The sequence below is a fragment of the Ylistrum balloti genome, unplaced genomic scaffold (assembly GCF_031769215.1).
Source record: "Ylistrum balloti isolate Yb309-2 unplaced genomic scaffold, AGI_CSIRO_Ybal_v1 Utg369588, whole genome shotgun sequence".
NCBI lineage: Eukaryota > Metazoa > Mollusca > Bivalvia > Pectinida > Pectinidae > Ylistrum > Ylistrum balloti.
In genome coordinates, this window is record NW_026781875.1 from 834,023 (window position 1) to 856,219 (window position 22,197).

At 35.5% G+C, this 22,197-nt stretch overlaps 1 protein-coding gene across 2 annotated transcripts in view; it reads left to right on the top strand.

Moving 5' to 3' along the window:
- Positions 1 to 284: 284 nt before the first annotated feature.
- The window catches only part of LOC132544529 (ubiquitin carboxyl-terminal hydrolase 25-like), a 39,774-nt gene continuing 17,861 nt past the window's right edge, over positions 285 to 22,197 (top strand). The window contains exons 1-16 of one of the 2 annotated variants that reach the window (XM_060208142.1): positions 285 to 563; positions 1,829 to 2,011; positions 4,328 to 4,499; positions 6,173 to 6,302; positions 6,600 to 6,765; positions 10,762 to 10,842; positions 11,131 to 11,289; positions 11,808 to 11,899; positions 14,030 to 14,121; positions 15,257 to 15,405; positions 18,480 to 18,607; positions 19,374 to 19,469; positions 19,670 to 19,810; positions 20,316 to 20,518; positions 21,088 to 21,158; positions 21,656 to 21,881. In XM_060208142.1, the coding sequence (XP_060064125.1) occupies positions 519 to 563; positions 1,829 to 2,011; positions 4,328 to 4,499; positions 6,173 to 6,302; positions 6,600 to 6,765; positions 10,762 to 10,842; positions 11,131 to 11,289; positions 11,808 to 11,899; positions 14,030 to 14,121; positions 15,257 to 15,405; positions 18,480 to 18,607; positions 19,374 to 19,469; positions 19,670 to 19,810; positions 20,316 to 20,518; positions 21,088 to 21,158; positions 21,656 to 21,881 (2,134 nt within the window). In that variant the 5' untranslated portion in view covers positions 285 to 518. The remainder of the gene's footprint in view (positions 564 to 1,828; positions 2,012 to 4,327; positions 4,500 to 6,172; positions 6,303 to 6,599; positions 6,766 to 10,761; positions 10,843 to 11,130; positions 11,290 to 11,807; positions 11,900 to 14,029; positions 14,122 to 15,256; positions 15,406 to 18,479; positions 18,608 to 19,373; positions 19,470 to 19,669; positions 19,811 to 20,315; positions 20,519 to 21,087; positions 21,159 to 21,655; positions 21,882 to 22,197) is intronic. The other variant, XM_060208150.1, reaches the window with a different exon arrangement.

Here is a 22,197-nt window from a genome sequence, read left to right on the forward strand (position 1 = left end):
TGAATTTTCATAGATCATTTTTATGATTACTTATTGTTATCATATTATTTGAGCAGATGACATATTATTACCTAAAGTGATCAAATTCTTAAGATATACTTACAGCTTTCACCGACACTTATATTTGAAAATAAATTAATTTTGATGAGTATAAGAAGGAAATCCCAAAGAAGGAAATTTCCCCCAGTAGCCAATCAACGCTTAGATTAGAAATCGCCCTCGGTCACAGGAAAACCCCCTTGCACTTGTCGGCCATTGATCGGAACGATGTGAAACATCCGTAAACAATGTCTGCCGAAAGAAGCTTTCTTACGGCTTTTGCAAAAGAAAACAACAACTGTTCTACAAGATAGGCTAAGTATTGATTCAAGTGAAAACACAAACACATCTTCAGCAGTTATTGCTCTGAACGATATTTCTGTTATTGAAATTGCGTTGTGGAATCTTCGACGGTTTGTGGTCTGCAAAGGATTTGCACATGCCGTGCATTTTAGGCCGGCGCCAAATAAAACCGTAACATGACTGTTGAACAACCCGCACTACACCAGCGCTGTCACACACAGGTATTTCATAATCACTTCATTATAATAATATGCTGCTTGTTGAAATACGCAAGCCAACTAAGCTGAAAACAACGTTATAGTAGTTTGTCAAAGGAATGTGGTACATGTGCAATGTTCCCCATTACCACCGAATGATAATTCAAAATTCCCAAATTATAACCAACACTTACATACATAAATGCATTTTTCGCTTTCCTTTGTACCTCAGTTTTCAAAATACAAGGATTGGGGAACAGTGGGAGTGAGAATCATGTAATGATATACGTATTGTGATAGAGGGATTTGACGTTCTGCTTTGAACACTACAAAGAACGTTTGATCAAAATGCACTGATGTGAATATGTTCACATAAACACTTGAGAAATTTGAATTTTATGATTTGTGTTAAACAATAAAAAAAAAATTAAAACTTTAATTCATGTGTCATGTGCATATATAAATCAATTAGAGAATGTACAAAGGAACTTCATATTTAAGTTATGTCTATGAAACATACACAACAAAATCAGCCATTCTCTTAATCATAGATCTTAAACACTAAATGATTTACCTTAGACCAATTGTAATTAATCATAGTGATTGATTATCTGACTATGATTGCAAGTACAATATTCCAGATCAATACATGCACATGCTGTCCACATCCTTTTAAAAAATCTGTTTCCTCTGCTAGGATTCAAACCTGGAACCTCTGGCTTACTAGTCTAATGCTTAACTGATCAAGCTAGAGATAGGTTATCTCTTGCTGGACAGTATATTACAGCTAGATTTTCACCCTGGTTACAAATTTACCTTCCAGGAGATAAGTTGTCTTTAACTTTCTTTGGGTTACAGCAACGCTTAAGAGAGTAACGCTAAGTATTATTCTCGTGTCCCTACGTGATCATCAATGTAACAGAGGTCAATAATTTATTTAAATGTTTCCACAAGGATTCAAACCAAGAACCTCTGGCCAAGCAGTCTATTTACTGCTAGAATTATATCAGCTTAGAGTTAGTCAATAAGGGTTACAGCATTAACAACCAGGGTAATTTTTAGGGGAGTCTTTTTGTAGTAAAACAGTTTGCTTGTAGACATCATCTAGAAAGACTGTTTGCTCCTCAAGATTAAATATATAAATTTTCAATTAAAAGGATACTTTAACATACATTTTTCATTATGCAATATGAATGTGATAGCTAGTCCTTTTTTATAATAAATTTTCAGTTTTCACTTCTTCATTTATTCACTGATAGATATAATTATGAATTCTTTATTTCTCCCAGCCAAGAAGTGCAGAAGAAAACTATATATATGCACAGATCAAGGAGATAACTGGGGTAGATGATGAACGTGTGATCAGAAGGGCTATAACTGCCTGTCAGGACCGTGATGGCAAATACGAGATTGAAAATGTTGTAACAATGCTGCTTGCTGATGATTTTGTCAATCCAGCTTTGAAGAAGAAGGTAATAAACTTTTTTTAAGGTCTTGTATGAAATCAGTATGATTCTTTGCGAGGCCCAACAAAAACTTTCAAAATCATTTGTCCCTCAGACTAGTCAGAAGTACTGTCAAGGAAAGTTTTACATTAGAAATTTTCAAAACCATGCATTAAGCTCTCGCATATTGTATATCTGGCTTTATTTCATTATAGTTTAGTTATTGATTAATTGTTGATATCAGGTGAATGTTTTGATAAAACTTTACCAACAGTACTAAGTGTCCTCAACAGGACACAAAGAATGTGCAGTGATAAGTGTTACTTTTCACTAGTGACAAACAACACATTCATGTGAAAAATAACACTTTTGCAAACTTACACCTTTGAAAGTAGAGAACAAAAATCATCTTATAAAATTGACCAATCATAAAACCTAATACAAAACCAGACATTTGTAGGGGTTGATTTCTGGTAACACAACCTTGGTTGCCATGGTAAACTTTACATTCTGTGGCAGTCATCAAGCAGTGCAAGCCAATCATTCAAATTATCTTGTCAGAGGTCCAACCCAGATAACCGAACATCTTGAAAATGGAACTTAACATTTCAAGATGATATGTGTCATCATTAGCCTTAGCTGATGCCATATATCAGCTGTGTAGTAACAGATCATTATTGTTAAACTCTTCTCTTTTTCTGAAAATTTTCAGTAAATTGTCAATTAATGACATAAATAATTAGCCTCCTCTATGTGAATATAAGAATAAATTTACATTGAAAATGTTACTGTATTTTTGCAGTTTTTTTTTTTTTTTAAACAGACTTTATATAATTTCATACTGTGGAGTTATGATGAGTGAGTAGTTCCTTGGAAAAACCTCAGTCAGATTTTATATTTGTCCTGAATATGCCATATTTGACTATTTTTTTAAAATGAAAAAGTCATAAATACTAAGTAGAATCTGATGCAAATGATACTAAGTATTAGACACATGAGAGAAATACATATGTTATGACTGATGATGTTACTAAATATAAATTTTGGAAGAATCTAGAGAAAACATATTGCTAACATATGATATTATTTGCTCAAAATCATTTTGTTACTGTTCTCTGTTAAGTCAGGTGTCTCATGGCAAATGTCTTTGTTTTTCTTTGGTTGAACTGTAAAAACAAATTATTGTAATTTTTGCTAAACCATTTCCATTCAGTTAATCTCGGACATCCTTCTAATACATACAGATAACACATTATCACAGAAGTGTGTTGTAGTCCTGGTCATTTAAACAAATAGACATCTAATACATACAGATAACACATTCTCACAGAAGTGTGTTGTAGTCCTGGTCACTGAAACAAATAGACTTCTAATACATACAGATAACACATTATCACAGAAGTGTGTTGTAGTCCTGGTCACTGAAACAAATAGACATCTAATACATACAGATAACACATTATCACAGAAGTGTGTTGTAGTCCTGGTCATTTAAACAAATAAGACGTCTAATACATACAGATAACACATTATCACAGAAGTGTGTTGTAGTCCTGGTCACTGAAACAAATAGACATCTAATACATACAGATAACACATTATCACAGAAGTGTGTTGTAGTCCTGGTCATTTAAACAAATAGACATCTAATACATACAGATAACACATTATCACAGAAGTGTGTTGTAGTCCTGGTCATTTAAACAAATAAGACGTCTAATACATACAGATAACACATTATCACAGAAGTGTGTTGTAGTCCTGGTCATTTAAACAAATAGACATCTAATACATACAGATAACACATTATCACAGAAGTGTGTTGTAGTCCTGGTCATTTAAACAAATAGACATCTAATACATACAGATAACACATTATCACAGAAGTGTGTTGTAGTCCTGGTCATTTAAACAAATAGACATCTAATACATACAGATAACACATTCTCACAGAAGTATGTTGAATTTCTTTTCGTGTTAATATGCGAAGAGAACAGATTCCACTTGTGGACTGCGAGAATGACGTCGGTCATGTGGCTTGACACAATCAGAAATTTGAAATGCTATGGTGTTATTAAGGCTCTTATGGTCAATAATGTGTTTGACTGTAAACTTCTTCTTTTGTAATGAATTAGCTTTTTAGGGTTACTCAATTTTATAGTGAAATCATCTTACTAAATTCTTTCATCTTCCGATGTCAGTATGTTGATACATAGGTGAATACAACACAAAATATAATGATTTCAACAATAGAATGTTTTGATGTCTCCTAATTATTTGAACTGATTTATGATATGGAATGACCATATGTTTGTAGTAAACAATGTACTTTTGCTGTTTTAGTCTGCTGTGACACCAGTACCCTCTATTGTTGTCCAAGAAGATGCAGCAACTGAGGCAAAACCTGGAACAAATACAGTAGACGCCAGGTCGCGCTTGGTTTCATCGGATCGAGAAACTACCACACAGGGAACACAAGATGCTGGTGCTCAAGGGGTTACAGCAAGGAAAAGTGGTAGGTTTTGGAGTGTTTGACTACTTCTGGAAAGTATGATTTATGTTTGTGTATAAATATAAGACTACTGGAGTTAGTTTTGTTTTCTGTCCCTGTCATTAATGTTTGGAGGAGGTGGGGGGAGGAAATAAAGTTGGACATACAATATATATATATGTCATTGTTTTACATCCTATCCTATGGTATCATAAGGTCACGGTCATATAGAACTTAATATTGATAGTAGGGATGTGACAATAAAGCTGAACCACATTGTGATTCAGTGAGACTGGATCATGATATGTATTGTGATGTAGCACCTGTCTTAGTTTTGAAATAATTTCTGTTTCTCTGAAGCTGAAAACTTCCACAATGGGTATAAGCATGGGTAAACTTAATGCCATCTTTTATGACCAACTCATACAAGCGTCTACATGGTCACACAAAAGCTACATTTTTACAAGCATCTTATGATGTTAACTGATGTTGCATGGCTAATTGGTTCCAACTGTAGAGAGCATTAAAGACAATGTCTGGTTTATCAGAAGTTCACAAATCACTCCACCTATGGGTACATCAAATTACAATAATTAGTTTTTAATTCTGATTTCTTGATCAACACTATGTACAGTATAACCTTGATACACCGCCACTCTCTATTTGTTGGGATTTTTTGCAGTACAATGAGTTTCCAATTCTTGAGAAAAACACGGGATCAATGTTTGTTTACTGCACCTTTTATTAACTTGTGAGAATATATAAAAAATGCAGCTGATTATAATTTGAGTTCTGAAAATAACACCTCATCTTATAAAGTATGAATGGAACTTTTGATGCAATGATAGGATAAAAATTCTGAGTTTCATTCTGTAATACCTCATTGGGAATTTCACACTTTCAATTTCTTCTGCACATGGAGATAGAAGTTACAACTCCTAATATGGAAAACAAAATGAGGTCATCGTCTACTAATGATAAAACTAGAGGAAGTGTGGTGTAGAATAATGTAATGAGGAGTTAGGTACTCTGGTGTAAATCAATAAACACATTCAAATATAGTTTTAAACAGAGTGTATACAACTGATCTGTAGACTTAGTTAGCAATGAAATCTGTGACATATCACAGGTTTACTGTAGACTTAGTTAGCAATGAAGTCAGTGGATACAGTAAGTCTATCACATATCACAGGTTTACTGTAGACTTAGTTAGCAATGAAGTCAGTGGACATATCACAGGTTTACTGTAGACTTACTTAGCAATGAAGTCAGTGACATATCACAGATTTACTGTAGACTAAGTTAGCAATGAAGTCTGTGACATATCACAGGTTTACTGTAGACTTAGCTAGCAATGAAGTCTGTGACATATCACAGGTTTACTGTAGACTTAGTTAGCAATGAAGTCAGTGACATATCACAGGTTTACTGTAGACTTAGTTAGCAATGAAGTCAGTGACATATCACAGGGTTACTGTAGACTTAGTTAGCAATGAAGTCAGTGACATATCACAGGTTTACTGTAGACTTAGCTAGCAATGAAGTCAGTGACATATCACAGGTTTACTGTAGACTTAGTTAGCAATGAGATTACGCTGTGTATCAGTACTGAAACAAATTCTTATTTTAAAATTGAGTTAGATAAGAATAATTGTTTAGGATGAAAAAATTATCTTGCTTGCTCTGATTGACTACAGGAAATGTTATAGATCTGACTAATGAAAGTGCATCGGGAAGTGATCTCCACAAAGCCATTGTTGCCAGTCTCCAAGACACACAAGGAATTCTGGGAGGTCAGGTGTCACGCGAGGAACAAGATATAAGCAGGTAACAAACTCATTTCTTTCAAACTTGAGCTACTTGATCCTACAGAAGGCTCAGGAATGTAGTCTTTAAAATTATGAAAATTAGCAAAGTTTAACCTAATGTATTCTTTTGATGTCCAGACAAAGACTTATTATTGTATAAGTAAAGGATGGCATGATGGGTTCTTTGTCACCTTTTTCTGTAGAGTACTATGAACCCAAATGTTGTAATAATTGCTCTAGATTCTGTATGTACAGCTACTGTCACTCAGTGAATTATTTGTTGTCAGACAATGAAAATGGCCTGTTTTGTCTTTAGAGTTTTGGAGCAGAGTTTAGCCGAGAGTAAGGCAGGTACTAAGAGAAAACGAGGAGATATCTGGTTCGTGGATCCACTGAATCCTCACGAGAGGAAGAGACAAGATGACTGCCCCGTAGGACTCAAAAATGTGGGAAACACCTGCTGGTTTAGCGCTGTCATACAGGTAATAATACTATTCAAGTATTTCGTCAGAGTATCCTGACTTAGACTTAAACAGGCCCTTTTCCAGGGGATCTGTAGGGCCAAATATGGGCCCCATTCCCAATTGGATTTATTTCCTAATATGGCTAATACCCAAAAATATCTATTGATGACTTTGCTTCAAAACATTTCCTTTCCACTTATCTTTTTCCCAAATGAGAGGGGAAAAAATTCTGTTTAAGTTGTCTTTATATTGGATTAGAAGATATATGATATTTGATTTTTGCAAAAAGTTTTACACACATTCTGTAAATGAATTTACTGTATTTAGTAAAACATACAATAAAAATGAAAATTTAGAAATTTGAAATCCTTTCTGGATCATTTAACAACCTATTAAACATTTAAATACGTCTGGGCCACAGGTTTGTCACCTATGTCAGACAGACCCCAGGTATTTGCTGCAGGCTGGTAGTTTTTTCTTTGGAAACTCCGGCTTTCCTTCATCATCTAAACCTGGCATAGCCTTAAATGACACTGACTGATAATAGGATGTAAAGAAACTATATAGAAACAATACAGACACTGACTGATAATAGGATGTAAAGAAACTATATAGAAACAATACAGACACTGACTGATAATAGGATGTAAAGAAACTATATAGAAACAATACAGACACTGACTGATAATAGGATGTAAAGAAACTATATAGAAACAATACAGACACTGACTGATAATAGGATGTAAAGAAACTATATAGAAACAATACAGACACTGACTGATAATAGGATGTAAAGAAACTATGTAGAAACAATACAGACACTGACTGATAATAGGATGTAAAGAAACTATGTAGAAACAATACAGACACTGACTGATAATAGGATGTAAAGAAACTATGTAGAAACAATACAGACACTGACTGATAATAGGATGTAAAGAAACTATGTAGAAACAATACAGACACTGACTGATAATAGGATGTAAAGAAACTATATAGAAACAATACAGACACTGACTGATAATAGGATGTAAAGAAACTATGTAGAAACAATACACAAATATCAGTGCGATTTATACAGTGTAGTTAGAAAACTAATACTGCTGACGTCTAAGAAAACGGCCACGTTCCAGGATAAGCTAATACTGCTGACGTCTAAGAAACCGGCCACGTTCCAGGATAGACTAATACTGCTGACGTCTAAGAAAACGGCCACGTTCCAGGATAAGCTAATACTGCTGACGTCTAAGAAACCGGCCACATTCCAGGATAGACTAATACTGCTGACGTCTAAGAAACCGGCCACGTTCCAGGATAGACTAATACTGCTGACGTCTAAGAAAACGGCCATGTTCCAGGATAAACTAATACTGCTGACGTCTAAGAAAACTGCCACATTCCAGGATAGACTAATACTGCTGACGTCTAAGAAAACGGCCACGTTCCAGGATAAACTAATACTGCTGACGTCTAAGAAAACAGCCACATTCCAGGATAAGCTGATACTGCTGACGTCTAAGAAACCGGCCACATTCCAGGATAAACTAATACTGCTGACGTCTAAGAAAACGGCCACATTCCAGGATAGACTAATACTGCTGACGTCTAAGAAAACGGCCACGTTCCAGGATAGACTAATACTGCTGACGTCTAAGAAAACGGCCACGTTCCAGGATAGACTAATACTGCTGACGTCTAAGAAACCGGCCACATTCCAGGATAGACTAATACTGCTGACGTCTAAGAAAACTGCCACATTCCAGGATAGACTAATACTGCTGACGTCTAAGAAAACGGCCACGTTCCAGGATAAACTAATACTGCTGACGTCTAAGAAACTGGCCATGTTCCAGGATAGACTAATACTGCTGACGTCTAAGAAAACGGCCACGTTCCAGGATAAGCTAATACTGCTGACGTCTAAGAAACCGGCCATGTTCCAGGATAAACTAATACTGATGACGTCTAAGAAACTGGCCATGTTCCAGGATAAACTAATACTGCTGACGTCTAAGAAACCGGCCATGTTCCAGGATAAACTAATACTGCTGACGTCTAAGAAAACGGCCACGTTCCAGGATAGACTAATACTGCTGACGTCTAAGAAACCGGCCATGTTCCAGGATAGACTAATACTGCTGACGTCTAAGAAACCGGCCACGTTCCAGGATAAACTAATACTGCTGACGTCTAAGAAACCGGCCATGTTCCAGGATAGACTAATACTGCTGACGTCTAAGAAAACGGCCACGTTCCAGGATAGACTAATACTGCTGACGTCTAAGAAAACAGCCACTTTCCAGGATAGACACCATGCAGTATTTGTTAGAGATTTTTGTGATAAACATTAAGATAAAGTTAATGAATCTCCAAGAACACTTGTTCTTTCTATTTGGTTGGGACATCTTCAACATGTTGCAACTGTGGGAGCTCGTCAACATGTTTCAACTGTGGGAGCTCGTCAACATGTTGCAACTGTGGGAGCTCGTCAACATGTTGCAACTATGGGACCTCTACAACTTGTTGTAACTGTGGGACCTCGTCAACATGTTGCAACTGTGGGACCTCGTCAACATGTTGCAACTGTGGAAGCTAGTCAACATGTTGTAATGATGGGACTTGGTTGACATGTTGCGATGGTGAGACCAGTTGACATGTTTCGTCGGTGGGACAAGTCGACATGTTGTAATGATGGGACATGGCAACATGTTGTAATGATGTGACATGGTTGACATGTTGTGATGGTGAGACCAGTTGACATGTTTCGTCGGTGGGACAAGTCGACATGTTGTAATGATGGGACATGGCTGACATGTTGCAACGACAGCACATCGTCAACATGTTGCAACTGTGGGAGCTCGTCAACATGTTGTAATGATGGGACTTGGTTGACATGTTGCGATGGTGGGACAAGTCGACATGTTGTGACAGCAAGACATCATCAATATGTTGCAACTGTGGGACCTCGTCAACATGTTGTAATGATGGGACTTGGTTGACATGTTGCGATGGTGGGACAAGTCGACCTGTTGCGATGGCGGGACATCGTCAGTATGTTGCGACGGCGACGTGGTCTTCATCTGTAGCATGAGGTTTATGTAATTATTAATTTAAAAGGAAGAAACCAAAGATTTCTTAATGACTGGTAATTTATCTCCTGGGTAAAATTGTAGGATAAGGATTAATTCATGATCAATTATAGAAATAAGACTATAATTAGAGTCTATACTATTGTTGTATAAACCTTGGATTACTATCCTATTCAATGTTGCCAGCTCACCTGATTTCAGCAGGTCAAACCAATATCTGCCCTAGGATTGACCTGCTCAAATCATGAAAAATATCAGAATTATCTTATATTATCGGACTTTCCTTTAGTATTTAAGAAAATTCAAAATTGAATTTTGAACCTTACTTATTCAAAATAATGATCAATTATCTAAATACATGTGATAAGTATAGAAGCAAGATTGATTATAAGTTATTATAAGTCGTTTCCTTGATGACCCTTTAAAACACCCTGTCACCTGGATTTTAAAAGACTGTGATATTTGATGACAAGAGTGGTCCACACTGCATATTCTAGCTGTAATAAGCCCAGTATGCTTACACAATAATACTCTTTTGAGGCAGAGGGTGGGCTTATCACAGGACTATGAAATGATATTTGTTTGTAATTTCACAGAGTTGGTTGCCAATATTATTCAGAGGCAGAGGGTGGGCTTATCACAGGACTATATTTGTTATTTCACTGAATGACAGATATATTGGTTGGCTTAAAGCCATCAATCACTCATTGCCAGATAAGTACGGTTAGAGATGATACTCAGTAGAGAAACATAGGCTTCTGTAATAAACTTAATTGTAAGATATAATTAAATACTTGTTAACGGTTTGTGACTATCCTCGACAACCGTTAGAAGTGGACTGGAATTGATGTAACAATGCAGTAATAAGTATTTAACTCTGTACATTAGCAATTAGATTCTATCTAATTATTATGTTGTTTTTCAGTCGCTGTTTCATATACGAAGGTTTCGACACCTTGTCTTGAACTTCCATTCACCAAATGAGTCAGACCCAGGAAACGGAGCTGTAAGTAACATATCAACCATTGAAATTGTGACATAAAACTTTAGATATATAAAGACTGTATGGATTGACACATTGTATCTGCTTCATTTTAGTACATGATAGGAGACATAAAACCAGGTACACAAATGATTTGCTTCACCTGTAGTTTAAATCTATAAAACTAACATTTCAGGTTAATACTTCTACTGAATTTGTTCATATTAAGGCTGGGGTTCTTCCACTGTATATCTATGATGATAGAAGCTGAAAAAAAGCAGTATATAATACTTAACATTTTTTTCTATACAGGAGTCCAGAAATCTACGCTTCATGACAGAGCTGCGTTACTTATTTGGGTTAATGATAGGATCTCACAAGAAGTATGTAGATCCCTCTAAAGCTGTGGAAATACTTAAGGAAGCTTTCTCTTCATCTCCCTCCTCCTCAGGGGTAGGAGAGAGTCAACAGGTAACCATAACACATCTTTAAGGCCGAGGCTAATTTTTGTTGTGAAAAATCAGATCATAAGGTCTTCAAAATCTGTTTTGATATTGATAGGGAATTTTAAGGATGTCAAAAGAGACCCATAATTGAGTTTATTTGTTATTGCCTCTAAAGTTTATGTTACAGAATTCTCATCTAAAGACACCATCCATTTGTTTGTTTTTGTTTTCTTTTTTGTACCAGGTTTTGATTGAGTGATTTTGTCACTACAAAAGTTCAAATATTCAGTAAAGTTTATAAATTAATAGACAAGTATTGGATTTGACTGACTTTTTAGCCCTAAAGTAAATATATTTTGTATCTTCAGTTAAGATTGGAAATGCTTATCACAGAATTCACTGATTTTGCGGCGGCTATAGTTCATATATTCAGTCAAATTGAGAAATCAATTTATTAGGTTGGACTGGCTCTGTCAGATTGACTTCTTAGTTGTTGATAAATTTTGTGAATGGTAGAAATTATATTTTGATTTACGGTTACAGGATGTAAGTGAGTTTCAACACAAGTTATTGGAGTGGCTAGAGGACGCCTTCAAGGCAGATACATCCTGTCCTTCATCACCAGAACAGCAAGAGTATGTTGTCAAACAATACAGTATTTATCCTGAGTGTATTTAAACAAAATGGTATTACTTTGACCAAAGCCTAGAACAGCAAGAGTATGTTGTCAAACAATACAGTATTTATCCTGAGTGTATTTAAATAAAATGGTATTACTTTGACCAAAGCCTAGAACAGCAAGAGTATGTTGTCAAACAATTCAGTATTTATCGTGAGTGTATTGAAACAAAATGGTATTACTTTGACCAAAGCCTAGAACAGCAAGAGTATGTTGTCAAACAATACAGTATTTATCCTGAGTGTATTTAAACAAAATGGTATTACTTTGACCAAAGCTTAGAACAGCAAGAGTATGTTGTCAAACAATACAGTATTTATCCTGAGTGTATTTAAACAAAATGGTATTACTTTGACCAAAGCCTAGAACAGCAAGAGTATGTTGTCAAACAATACAGTATTTATCCTGAGTGTATTTAAACAAAATGGTATTACTTTGACCAAAGCCTAGAACAGCAAGAGTATGTTGTCAAACAATACAGTATTTATCCAGTGTATTTAAATAAAATGGTATTACTTTGACCAAAGCCTAGAACAGCAAGAGTATGTTGTCAAACAATTCAGTATTTATCCTGAGTGTATTTAAACAAAATGGTATTACTTTGACCAAAGCCTAGAACAGCAAGAGTATGTTGTCAAACAATACAGTATTTATCCTGAGTGTATTTAAACAAAATGGTATTACTTTGACCAAAGTAGAACAGCAAGAGTATGTTGTCAAACAATACAGTATTTATCCTGAGTGTATTTAAACAAAATGGTATTACTTTGACCAAAGCCTAGAACAGCAAGAGTATGTTGTCAAACAATACAGTATTTATCCTGAGTGTATTTAAACAAAATGGTATTACTTTGACCAAAGCCTAGAACAGTAAAAGTATGTTGTCAAACAATACAGTATTTATCCTGAGTGTATTTAAACAAAATGGTATTACTTTGACCAAAGCCTAGAACAGTAAAAGTATGTTGTCAAACAAACAGTATTTATCCAGTGTATTTATTTATGACCAAAGCCTGAGTGTATTTAAACAAAATGGTATTACTTTGACCAAAGCCTAGAACAGTAAAATTATGTTGTCAAACAATACAGTATTTAACCTGAGTGTATTGAAACAAAATGGTATTACTTTGACCAAAGCCTAGAACAGTAAAAGTATGTTGTCAAACAATACAGTATTTATCCTGAGTGTATTTAAACAAAATGGTATTACTTTGACCAAAGCCTAGAACAGTAAAAGTATGTTGTCAAACAATACAGTATTTATCCTGAGTGTATTTAAACAAAATGGTATTACTTTGACCAAAGCCTAGAACAGTAAAAGTATGTTGTCAAACAATACAGTATTTATCCTGAGTGTATTGAAACAAAATGGTATTACTTTGACCAAAGCCTAGAACAGTAAAATTATGTTGTCAAACAATACAGTATTTATCCTGAGTGTATTGAAACAAAATGGTATTACTTTGACCAAAGCCTAGAACAGTAAAAGTATGTTGTCAAACAATACAGTATTTATCCTGAGTGTATTGAAACAAAATGGTATTACTTTGACCAAAGCCTAGAACAGTAAAATTATGTTGTCAAACAATACAGTATTTATCTTGAGTGTATTTAAACAAAATGGTATTACTTTGACCAAAAGAACAGTAAAATTATGTTGTCAAACAATACAGTATTTAACCTGAGTGTATTGAAACAAAATGGTATTACTTTGACCAAAGCCTAGAACAGTAAAATTATGTTGTCAAACAATACAGTATTTAACCTGAGTGTATTGAAACAAAATGGTATTACTTTGACCAAAGCCTAGCAGGGATTGACAAATTCTAATTTAAGGACTTAATCCACTCATAGACTAAATGCAGCTTAGATAATGTAATGTTAAAATGACTGTCACTAAAACTAACTATTTGACAAACTCTCACATAAAAATGTAAGAAAATATGTATCCTACAACTTCAGGCAGTTATTTACAGTAAAAATTCTTAATTTGATTACTTCATCATGAAACATTTTCTAAATTTAAAAGGTAAAGAATTACTTTACCTAATTGTCTGAAACAATATCCTGTATCACCATGTTGTAGTGCTGCTGAGAGTGATTCTAATATGAAGAAAATGAAAAACCCGATGGTGGAGTTGTTTTACGGACAGTATCGAGCTGAAGGCACAAACGAGGGTAAGTTGTGATGAAATTTTATTATCATTATTCTGTGAGGGCACCAATTAGTGTAGGATTGTGGTGATGTTTTGTCATGATCCAGATTTTGTGAGGGCACCACTGAGGATAAGATTGTAGTGAAGTTTCACCATCATAATATTTCTGTGAGGGCACCAATGAGGATAAGATTGTAGTGAAGTTTCACCATCATAATATTTCTGTGAGGGCACCAATGAGGATAAGATTGTAGTGAAGTTTCACCATCATAATATTTCTGTGAGGGCACCATCATAATATTTGAGGATAAGATTGTAGTGAAGTTTCACCATCATAATATTTCTGTGAGGGCACCAATGAGGATAAGATTGTAGTGAAGTTTCACCATCATAATATTTCTTTGAGGACAATAATGAGGGTAAGATTGTGGTGAAGGTTTGTTGTGATCCAGATTCTGTGAGGACAACAATGAGGGTAAGATTGTAGTGAAGTTTCACCATCATAATATTTCTGTGAGGACAATAATGAGGGTAAGATTGTGGTGAAGGTTTGTTGTGATCCAGATTCTGTGAGGACAACAATGAGGGTAAGATTGTGGTGAAGGTTTGTTGTGATCCAGATTCTGTGAGGACAACAATGAGGGTAAGATTGTGGTGAAGGTTTGTCATGATACAGATTCTGTGAGGGGAAACAATGAGGGTAAGACTGGTGGTGTTTTATCTTGATTCTGATTCTCAGAGGGAAACAATGAGGGTAAGACTGGTGGTATTTTATCTTGATTCTGATTCTCAGAGGGAAACAATGAGGGTAAGACTGGTGGTGTTTTATCTTGATTCTGATTCTCAGAGGGAAACAATGAGGGTAAGACTGGTGGTGTTTTATCTTGATTCTGATTCTCAGAGGGATAAAAAGGTGAAATAAATCAGAAGTAGTGCTATCAAGGTTAAAGATGTGTGTGGCAGGAAGATAAACTTTAACTGGATTTTGGATTGTAAATACCCAGAATGTTGGAAGAATTTCAAACAGGAAACTCATATTTTATAGGTATTTAGTATTAAGTTTCAAAGTAGAGCATAAAGCTGTCTGTTTGAAAAACTTCGAAATCATACAAACAAGATTATCATCAAAAAATAACCCTATGATGTTTTTTGCACAGGTAAGGGCTTCAGCAATGACGAGACGTTCGGCCAGTTTCCTCTACAAGTGAATGGTTTTCGTGATGTTCACGAGAGTTTGGAAGCCGCGACTGCCCCTGGAGTGATCGAAACTATCAGTGGTAACACTACGCAAACGTCTGGTCAGGAGGTAATTATAACAGCTGATAGCTATTAGGAGGGAAAGGTAATGTACCTCTGGTCAGGAGGTAATTATAACAGCTGATAGCTATTAGGAGGGAAAGGTAATGTACCTCTGGTCAGGAGGTAATTATAACAGCTGATAGCTATTAGGAGGGAAAGGTAATGTACCTCTGGTCAGGAGGTAATTATAACAGCTGATAGCTATTAGGAGGGAAAGGTAATGTACCTCTGGTCAGGAGGTAATTATAACAGCTGATAGCTATTAGGAGGGAAAGGTAATGTACCTCTGGTCAGGAGGTAATTATAACAGCTGATAGCTATTAGGAGGGAAAGGTAATGTACCTCTGGTCAGGAGGTAATTATAACAGCTGATAGCTATTAGGAGGGAAAGGTAATGTACCTCTGGTCAGGAGGTAATTATAACAGCTGATAGCTATTAGGAGGGAAAGGTAATGTACCTCTGGTCAGGAGGTAATTATAACAGCTGATAGCTATTAGGAGGGAAAGGTAATGTACCTCTGGTCAGGAGGTAATTATAACAGCTGATAGCTATTAGGAGGGAAAGGTAATGTACCTCTGGTCAGGAGGTAATTATAACAGCTGATAGCTATTAGGAGGGAAAGGTAATGTACCTCTGGTCAGGAGGTAATTATAACAGCTGATAGCTATTAGGAGGGAAAGGTAATGTACCTCTGGTCAGGAGGTAATTATAACAGCTGATAGCTATTAGGAGGGAAAGGTAATGTACCTCTGGTCAGGAGGTAATTATAACAGCTGATAGCTATTAGGAGGGAAAGGTAATGTACCTCTGGTCAGGAGGTAATTATAACAGCTGATAGCTATTAGGAGGGAAAGGTAATGTACCTCTGGTCAGGAGGTAATTATAACAGCTGATAGCTATTAGGAGGGAAAGGTAATGTACCTCTGGTCAGGAGGTAATTATAACAGCTGATAGCTATTAGGAGGGAAAGGTAATGTACCTCTGGTCAGGAGGTAATTATAACAGCTGATAGCTATTAGGAGGGAAAGGTAATGTACCTCTGGTCAGGAGGTAATTATAACAGCTGATAGCTATTAGGAGGGAAAGGTAATGTACCTCTGGTCAGGAGGTAATTATAACAGCTGATAGCTATTAGGAGGGAAAGGTAATGTACCTCTGGTCAGGAGGTAATTATAACAGCTGATAGCTATTAGGAGGGAAAGGTAATGTACCTCTGGTCAGGAGGTAATTATAACAGCTGATAGCTATTAGGAGGGAAAGGTAATGTACCTCTGGTCAGGAGGTAATTATAACAGCTGATAGCTATTAGGAGGGAAAGGTAATGTACCTCTGGTCAGGAGGTAATTATAACAGCTGATAGCTATTAGGAGGGAAAGGTAATGTACCTCTGGTCAGGAGGTAATTATAACAGCTGATAGCTATTAGGAGGGAAAGGTAATGTACCTCTGGTCAGGAGGTAATTATAACAGCTGATAGCTATTAGGAGGGAAAGGTAATGTACCTCTGGTCAGGAGGTAATTATAACAGCTGATAGCTATTAGGAGGGAAAGGTAATGTACCTCTGGTCAGGAGGTAATTATAACAGCTGATAGCTATTAGGAGGGAAAGGTAATGTACCTCTGGTCAGGAGGTAATTATAACAGCTGATAGCTATTAGGAGGGAAAGGTAATGTACCTCTGGTCAGGAGGTAATTATAACAGCTGATAGCTATTAGGAGGGAAAGGTAATGTACCTCTGGTCAGGAGGTAATTATAACAGCTGATAGCTATTAGGAGGGAAAGGTAATGTACCTCTGGTCAGGAGGTAATTATAACAGCTGATAGCTATTAGGAGGGAAAGGTAATGTACCTCTGGTCAGGAGGTAATTATAACAGCTGATAGCTATTAGGAGGGAAAGGTAATGTACCTCTGGTCAGGAGGTAATTATAACAGCTGATAGCTATTAGGAGGGAAAGGTAATGTACCTCTGGTCAGGAGGTAATTATAACAGCTGATAGCTATTAGGAGGGAAAGGTAATGTACCTCTGGTCAGGAGGTAATTATAACAGCTGATAGCTATTAGGAGGGAAAGGTAATGTACCTCTGGTCAGGAGGTAATTATAACAGCTGATAGCTATTAGGAGGGAAAGGTAATGTACCTCTGGTCAGGAGGTAATTATAACAGCTGATAGCTATTAGGAGGGAAAGGTAATGTACCTCTGGTCAGGAGGTAATTATAACAGCTGATAGCTATTAGGAGGGAAAGGTAATGTACCTCTGGTCAGGAGGTAATTATAACAGCTGATAGCTATTAGGATGGAAAGGTAATGTACCTCTGGTCAGGAGGTAATTATAACAGCTGATAGCTATTAGGATGGAAAAAACAAAACTGTCTAGTCAGAAATAATTACAATTGTCAGAAAATATTACAGCACTTTAGTTAGGAGGTAATCATAACAGCCAAAAACTATTAGGAGGTAATTCTAACAGCTGAAAACTATTAGAAGTTAAACGTAACAGCTGTTTGGTCAGAAAGTTTTTGTAACTTCCATCAGTTATTATCTCAGGAGGTAAATATAACAGCTGTTTGGTCAGTAAGTTATTGTAACTTCCATCAGTTATTATCTCAGGAGGTAAATATAACAGCTGTTTGGTCAGGAAGTTATGGTGACTTCCATCAGTTATTATCTCAGGAGGTAAATATAACAGCTGTTTGGTCAGTAAGTTATTGTAACTTCCATCAGTTATTATCTCAGGAGGTAAATATAACAGCTGTCTGGTCAGGAAGTTATTGTAACTTCCATCAGTTATTATCTCAGGAGGTAAATATAACAGCTGTCTGGTCAGTAAGTTATTGTAACTTCCATCAGTTATTATCTCAGGAGGTAAATATAACAGCTGTTTGGTCAGAAAGTCATTGTGACTTCCACGAGTTATTATCTGATAGGAGAGAAACATAACAGTTCTGTGTAGAACATAAGGAAAGGAAAAAAACTTGAAACATGTTTGATGATATGATACATTTTAACATTTTAAAAAAAATGGTAAAACATCTGATTAGGATAGTGTGATTTCATCAACAATACATGTTCCCTTTCAGCTCTGGTTTACAAGACTGCCACCTGTATTGACTTTTGAATTATCGAGATTTCAATTTAATCAGCAATTAGGACGACCAGAGAAAATACACAACAAAATAGAATTTCCTCAGGTGATCTACATGGACAGGTGAGACCATTTTAAAATCTGCTGTATGTGTAGGACAGGCAGAGAAGGTTTGATCTTGGGTACGGGATAATTCATACATTTTGTGACAATTGTTCATTAATATCTACACATGGAAATTGTCAGCCTTATTTCAATCCAGAAACCAATTTATTGAATTTAATTTGTAGAAATTCTGTATAAGATCTAACTAAGTCATTTAACAAATGATCTTTATCGCATCACACGTTTTGCAGCTGTGCAGTGCACTTCAAACAAATATGGTGACTTTAGATTCTGCCTTATTATGTCGTTACAGAGTGGTCTGTTTCAAGTTTACTTTCAGTGTCACAACTGATTAGATGAAACGTTGTGCTCCTAGTTTCATTTTCAACATGAGTATGTGATAAATGTGCCATCTTTAGATGGACTAATTTTGATCTCGAACATATACTAGTCATGGATTCTATTTCTCATTAATAATTTTGTCAAAATGGCATTAAACATTTTGAAATAGTATCATTTCAAAATCATTTGATGGAAAGAAATTTACTCCCTTTTCAGTTGTATGTCAGAAAGGCAATTGAATATGATCTCATTTTAACTGACATTCAATGGTACCAAATACTATACGAAGATACTATGCAGATCAAAGGAGACAAAAGTCATGAGATTTCCCTTTTTAATGTGTAAGAAAAATCATGATATTTCCCTTTTCCTTGTATGAGAAAAAGATATTGACAGCTGTTGATTTTATTTATCAATATGGATGGGATTTTTTCTTTTCTAGGTACATGTGTTGTAATAAAATAGAAACACGACACAGACGAGAACAAGTGAAAAAGTTACGAGAGGAATTATCTATTTTAAATACAAGGCTAAACAAGTAAGTATTAATTTAGCCTGTTTATCCAGATTCACAACTGTTACAGAAACTAAAAATGGATTTTCTCTCCTAAATAGGTTTGAATGACGTCCTGATTTCTAAATTGTTGTTAGATTAGATACTCGCCAAAAAGTCTGAAAAACTTCTATCTTTTTAAAAATCTGAAGAAAAAAGTAAAAGTTACAATGCTGTTATTACAGATTTAATCATTACGGGTCTGGAAGTAAGAAGGTTCCCCTACAGGATGTATTGTCATATGCTCTGGAGTTTGCCCAGAGTAAACCAGACCACATTTCTAGTCTCCCGCAAGATGTGGAAATGGAATCTCCAAAGCCACAAAGGTATGTCAGTCCACTCTAGACAGTGAAATGGAATATCCCCATGTCACAACATCTGGTGACGATAATTTCACTAATCCTGAATCTGTCTATCAGCTCTTTGAATTTTCTAATTTGCCAAGGTTTTTTTTTCTTTTTTTTTTAAAGGGTTTTCTATTACACTTTAGAGAAATGCAACAAAGCCTTTTTTGGACAAAATGTGTCCGATAATATTGTAAACTAGATGTCAAAAAGCTGCAGTCAAATATCGCTCAGTTGGAATTGAACTCTGATGCTATTTACTAATTATTTTTGAAATACACTTCTTCATAGATCAGTCCTTTTTTTTAAAGCAAATCTCCAACAGGGATCAATAACAATCAGTTTAGCATACAAATTTACCAAATATGAAAAACAACAAACCATTGTATGGTCTGGCAGTTGTGATTGAAGACAGTTATCTCCCTTGGACTGTTTACTAGAAGATGTCCACATAGATTTATACATGTGGATTGATTCCATTTAACAGTGATGTAAGTATGGTAACAGAATCATCCCCAGTCAAGTCCCCTGGGACAGATGTTACCATGACTCCTGCAACTCCTCCCCGCCCTCATCGGACACCAGGAGTAACCTCAAGTCCAGCCCCCCGCCACATTACAGATGGGGAACTGCAGGTGTTGCAGGATTGTCTTCATCGCTGGAGGACGGAAGTGGAACAGGATGTGAGAGGTGGGTATTTCAATGCTGACACATGTCACTTATTTACCACCTTATTGGTAGATTGTCGTTGGATATTAAACAAAAAACATACTGAAATAAATCGCACAAATAAACTAAGGTTTATTAAAATGATTCTTTATCTTGTTTATCAACAGATTTATCTCCTATCACAGATGCTTAGTATTAAATTACTCCCAAATTTTTTTTTAATTTTCTTCAAAATTACTTTAGACATTCAAATAACTTTAAAAGATTGTTAAAGCAGACCAGCATTTTGAGAGAAAAAGTTGGGGGGTGTGTGTAGAAAATAGCCTGTAATGTTTGGATTACAAGTAAGACTATTATTTCAAAATTATTTTTCACTTGTAAATTCCTTTTGAAATCTGTTTGCAATTTGTTAGAACTGACTTGATCGTCCAAAATAACATACTGCATTTGTGAATTCTAAATAATTGATAATGCTGTGTTGAAAATTCTGTTTAAAAAGCAGCAGCAATATTTCCATTGTAAGTAATGTAGAATCATGGAATTAGAATGTAAGTTATTTTGTGAGGGAAAATTCTCTGTTCTTTCTTCAGAGTTACAAGACAATATAAACATACTAGAGGAAAATGTCAACAAGATGTACAGTGATGACGCCATGCAGAGGGTAAGTTACTGTCATAGAGAAACTGGAATTCATTTTATAGCATTGATGTCATGTAGAGGGTAGCGTTATGTGATTATAGATACAAGGATGAAATAGTTTTATAACAGAGGGTAGCATTATGTGATTATAGATACAAGAATGAAATAGTTTTATAACCGAGGGTAGCATTATGTGATTATAGATACAAGAATGAAATAGTTTTATAACAGAGGGTAGCATTATGTGATTATAGATACAAGGATGAAATAGTTTTATAACAGAGGAAAATAGTTTTATAACCGAGGGTAGCATTATGTGAATATAGAGACAAGGATGAAATAGTTTTATAACCGAGGGTAGCATTATGTGAATATAGAGACAAGGATGAAATAGTTTTATAACAGAGGAAAATAGTTTTATAACAGAGGGTAGCGTTATGTGATTATAGAGACAAGGATGAAATAGTTTTATAACAGAGATAGCGTTATGTGAATCATTGATATGACGTCTGTTTACAGTATCCATATCAGCTCCATGCGGTCCTTGTTCATGAAGGACAAGCTGCATCAGGTCACTACTGGGCCTATATTTATAACACAGCTAAAGACAAGTGGCTCAAGTTTAATGACATCACAGTGTCAGAAGCATCCTGGGACGAGCTGGCAAAAGAAAGTGTTGGAGGATACCACAATGCTAGCGCCTACTGTCTCATGTATGTCGACAAGTCACAACTACAACAAACAGGTAGGGACAATGTTTAACAGGAACAATTATACTATAGCTGACTATATCAGAAATGTTCATTACATTAAAATGAAATATTTTCTGAAAATTGAATACTTTTTTCAGTAAAAAAAAAATCCAATATGCGGATATGATGCGTTTATATTTATCAGAGAAAATATGTGAGAAATTTGTCACAGTAGTTGTAATAGTTCAATTAAAAAATCTGTTTATTTTATAAGATGGTAGGTTTTATGAGAACTTTCAGATCTGAATGTATTTACTTAGCAACTATAGCTATTGTTTTCATTTATTTTCCTGTCAGATTATGATACAA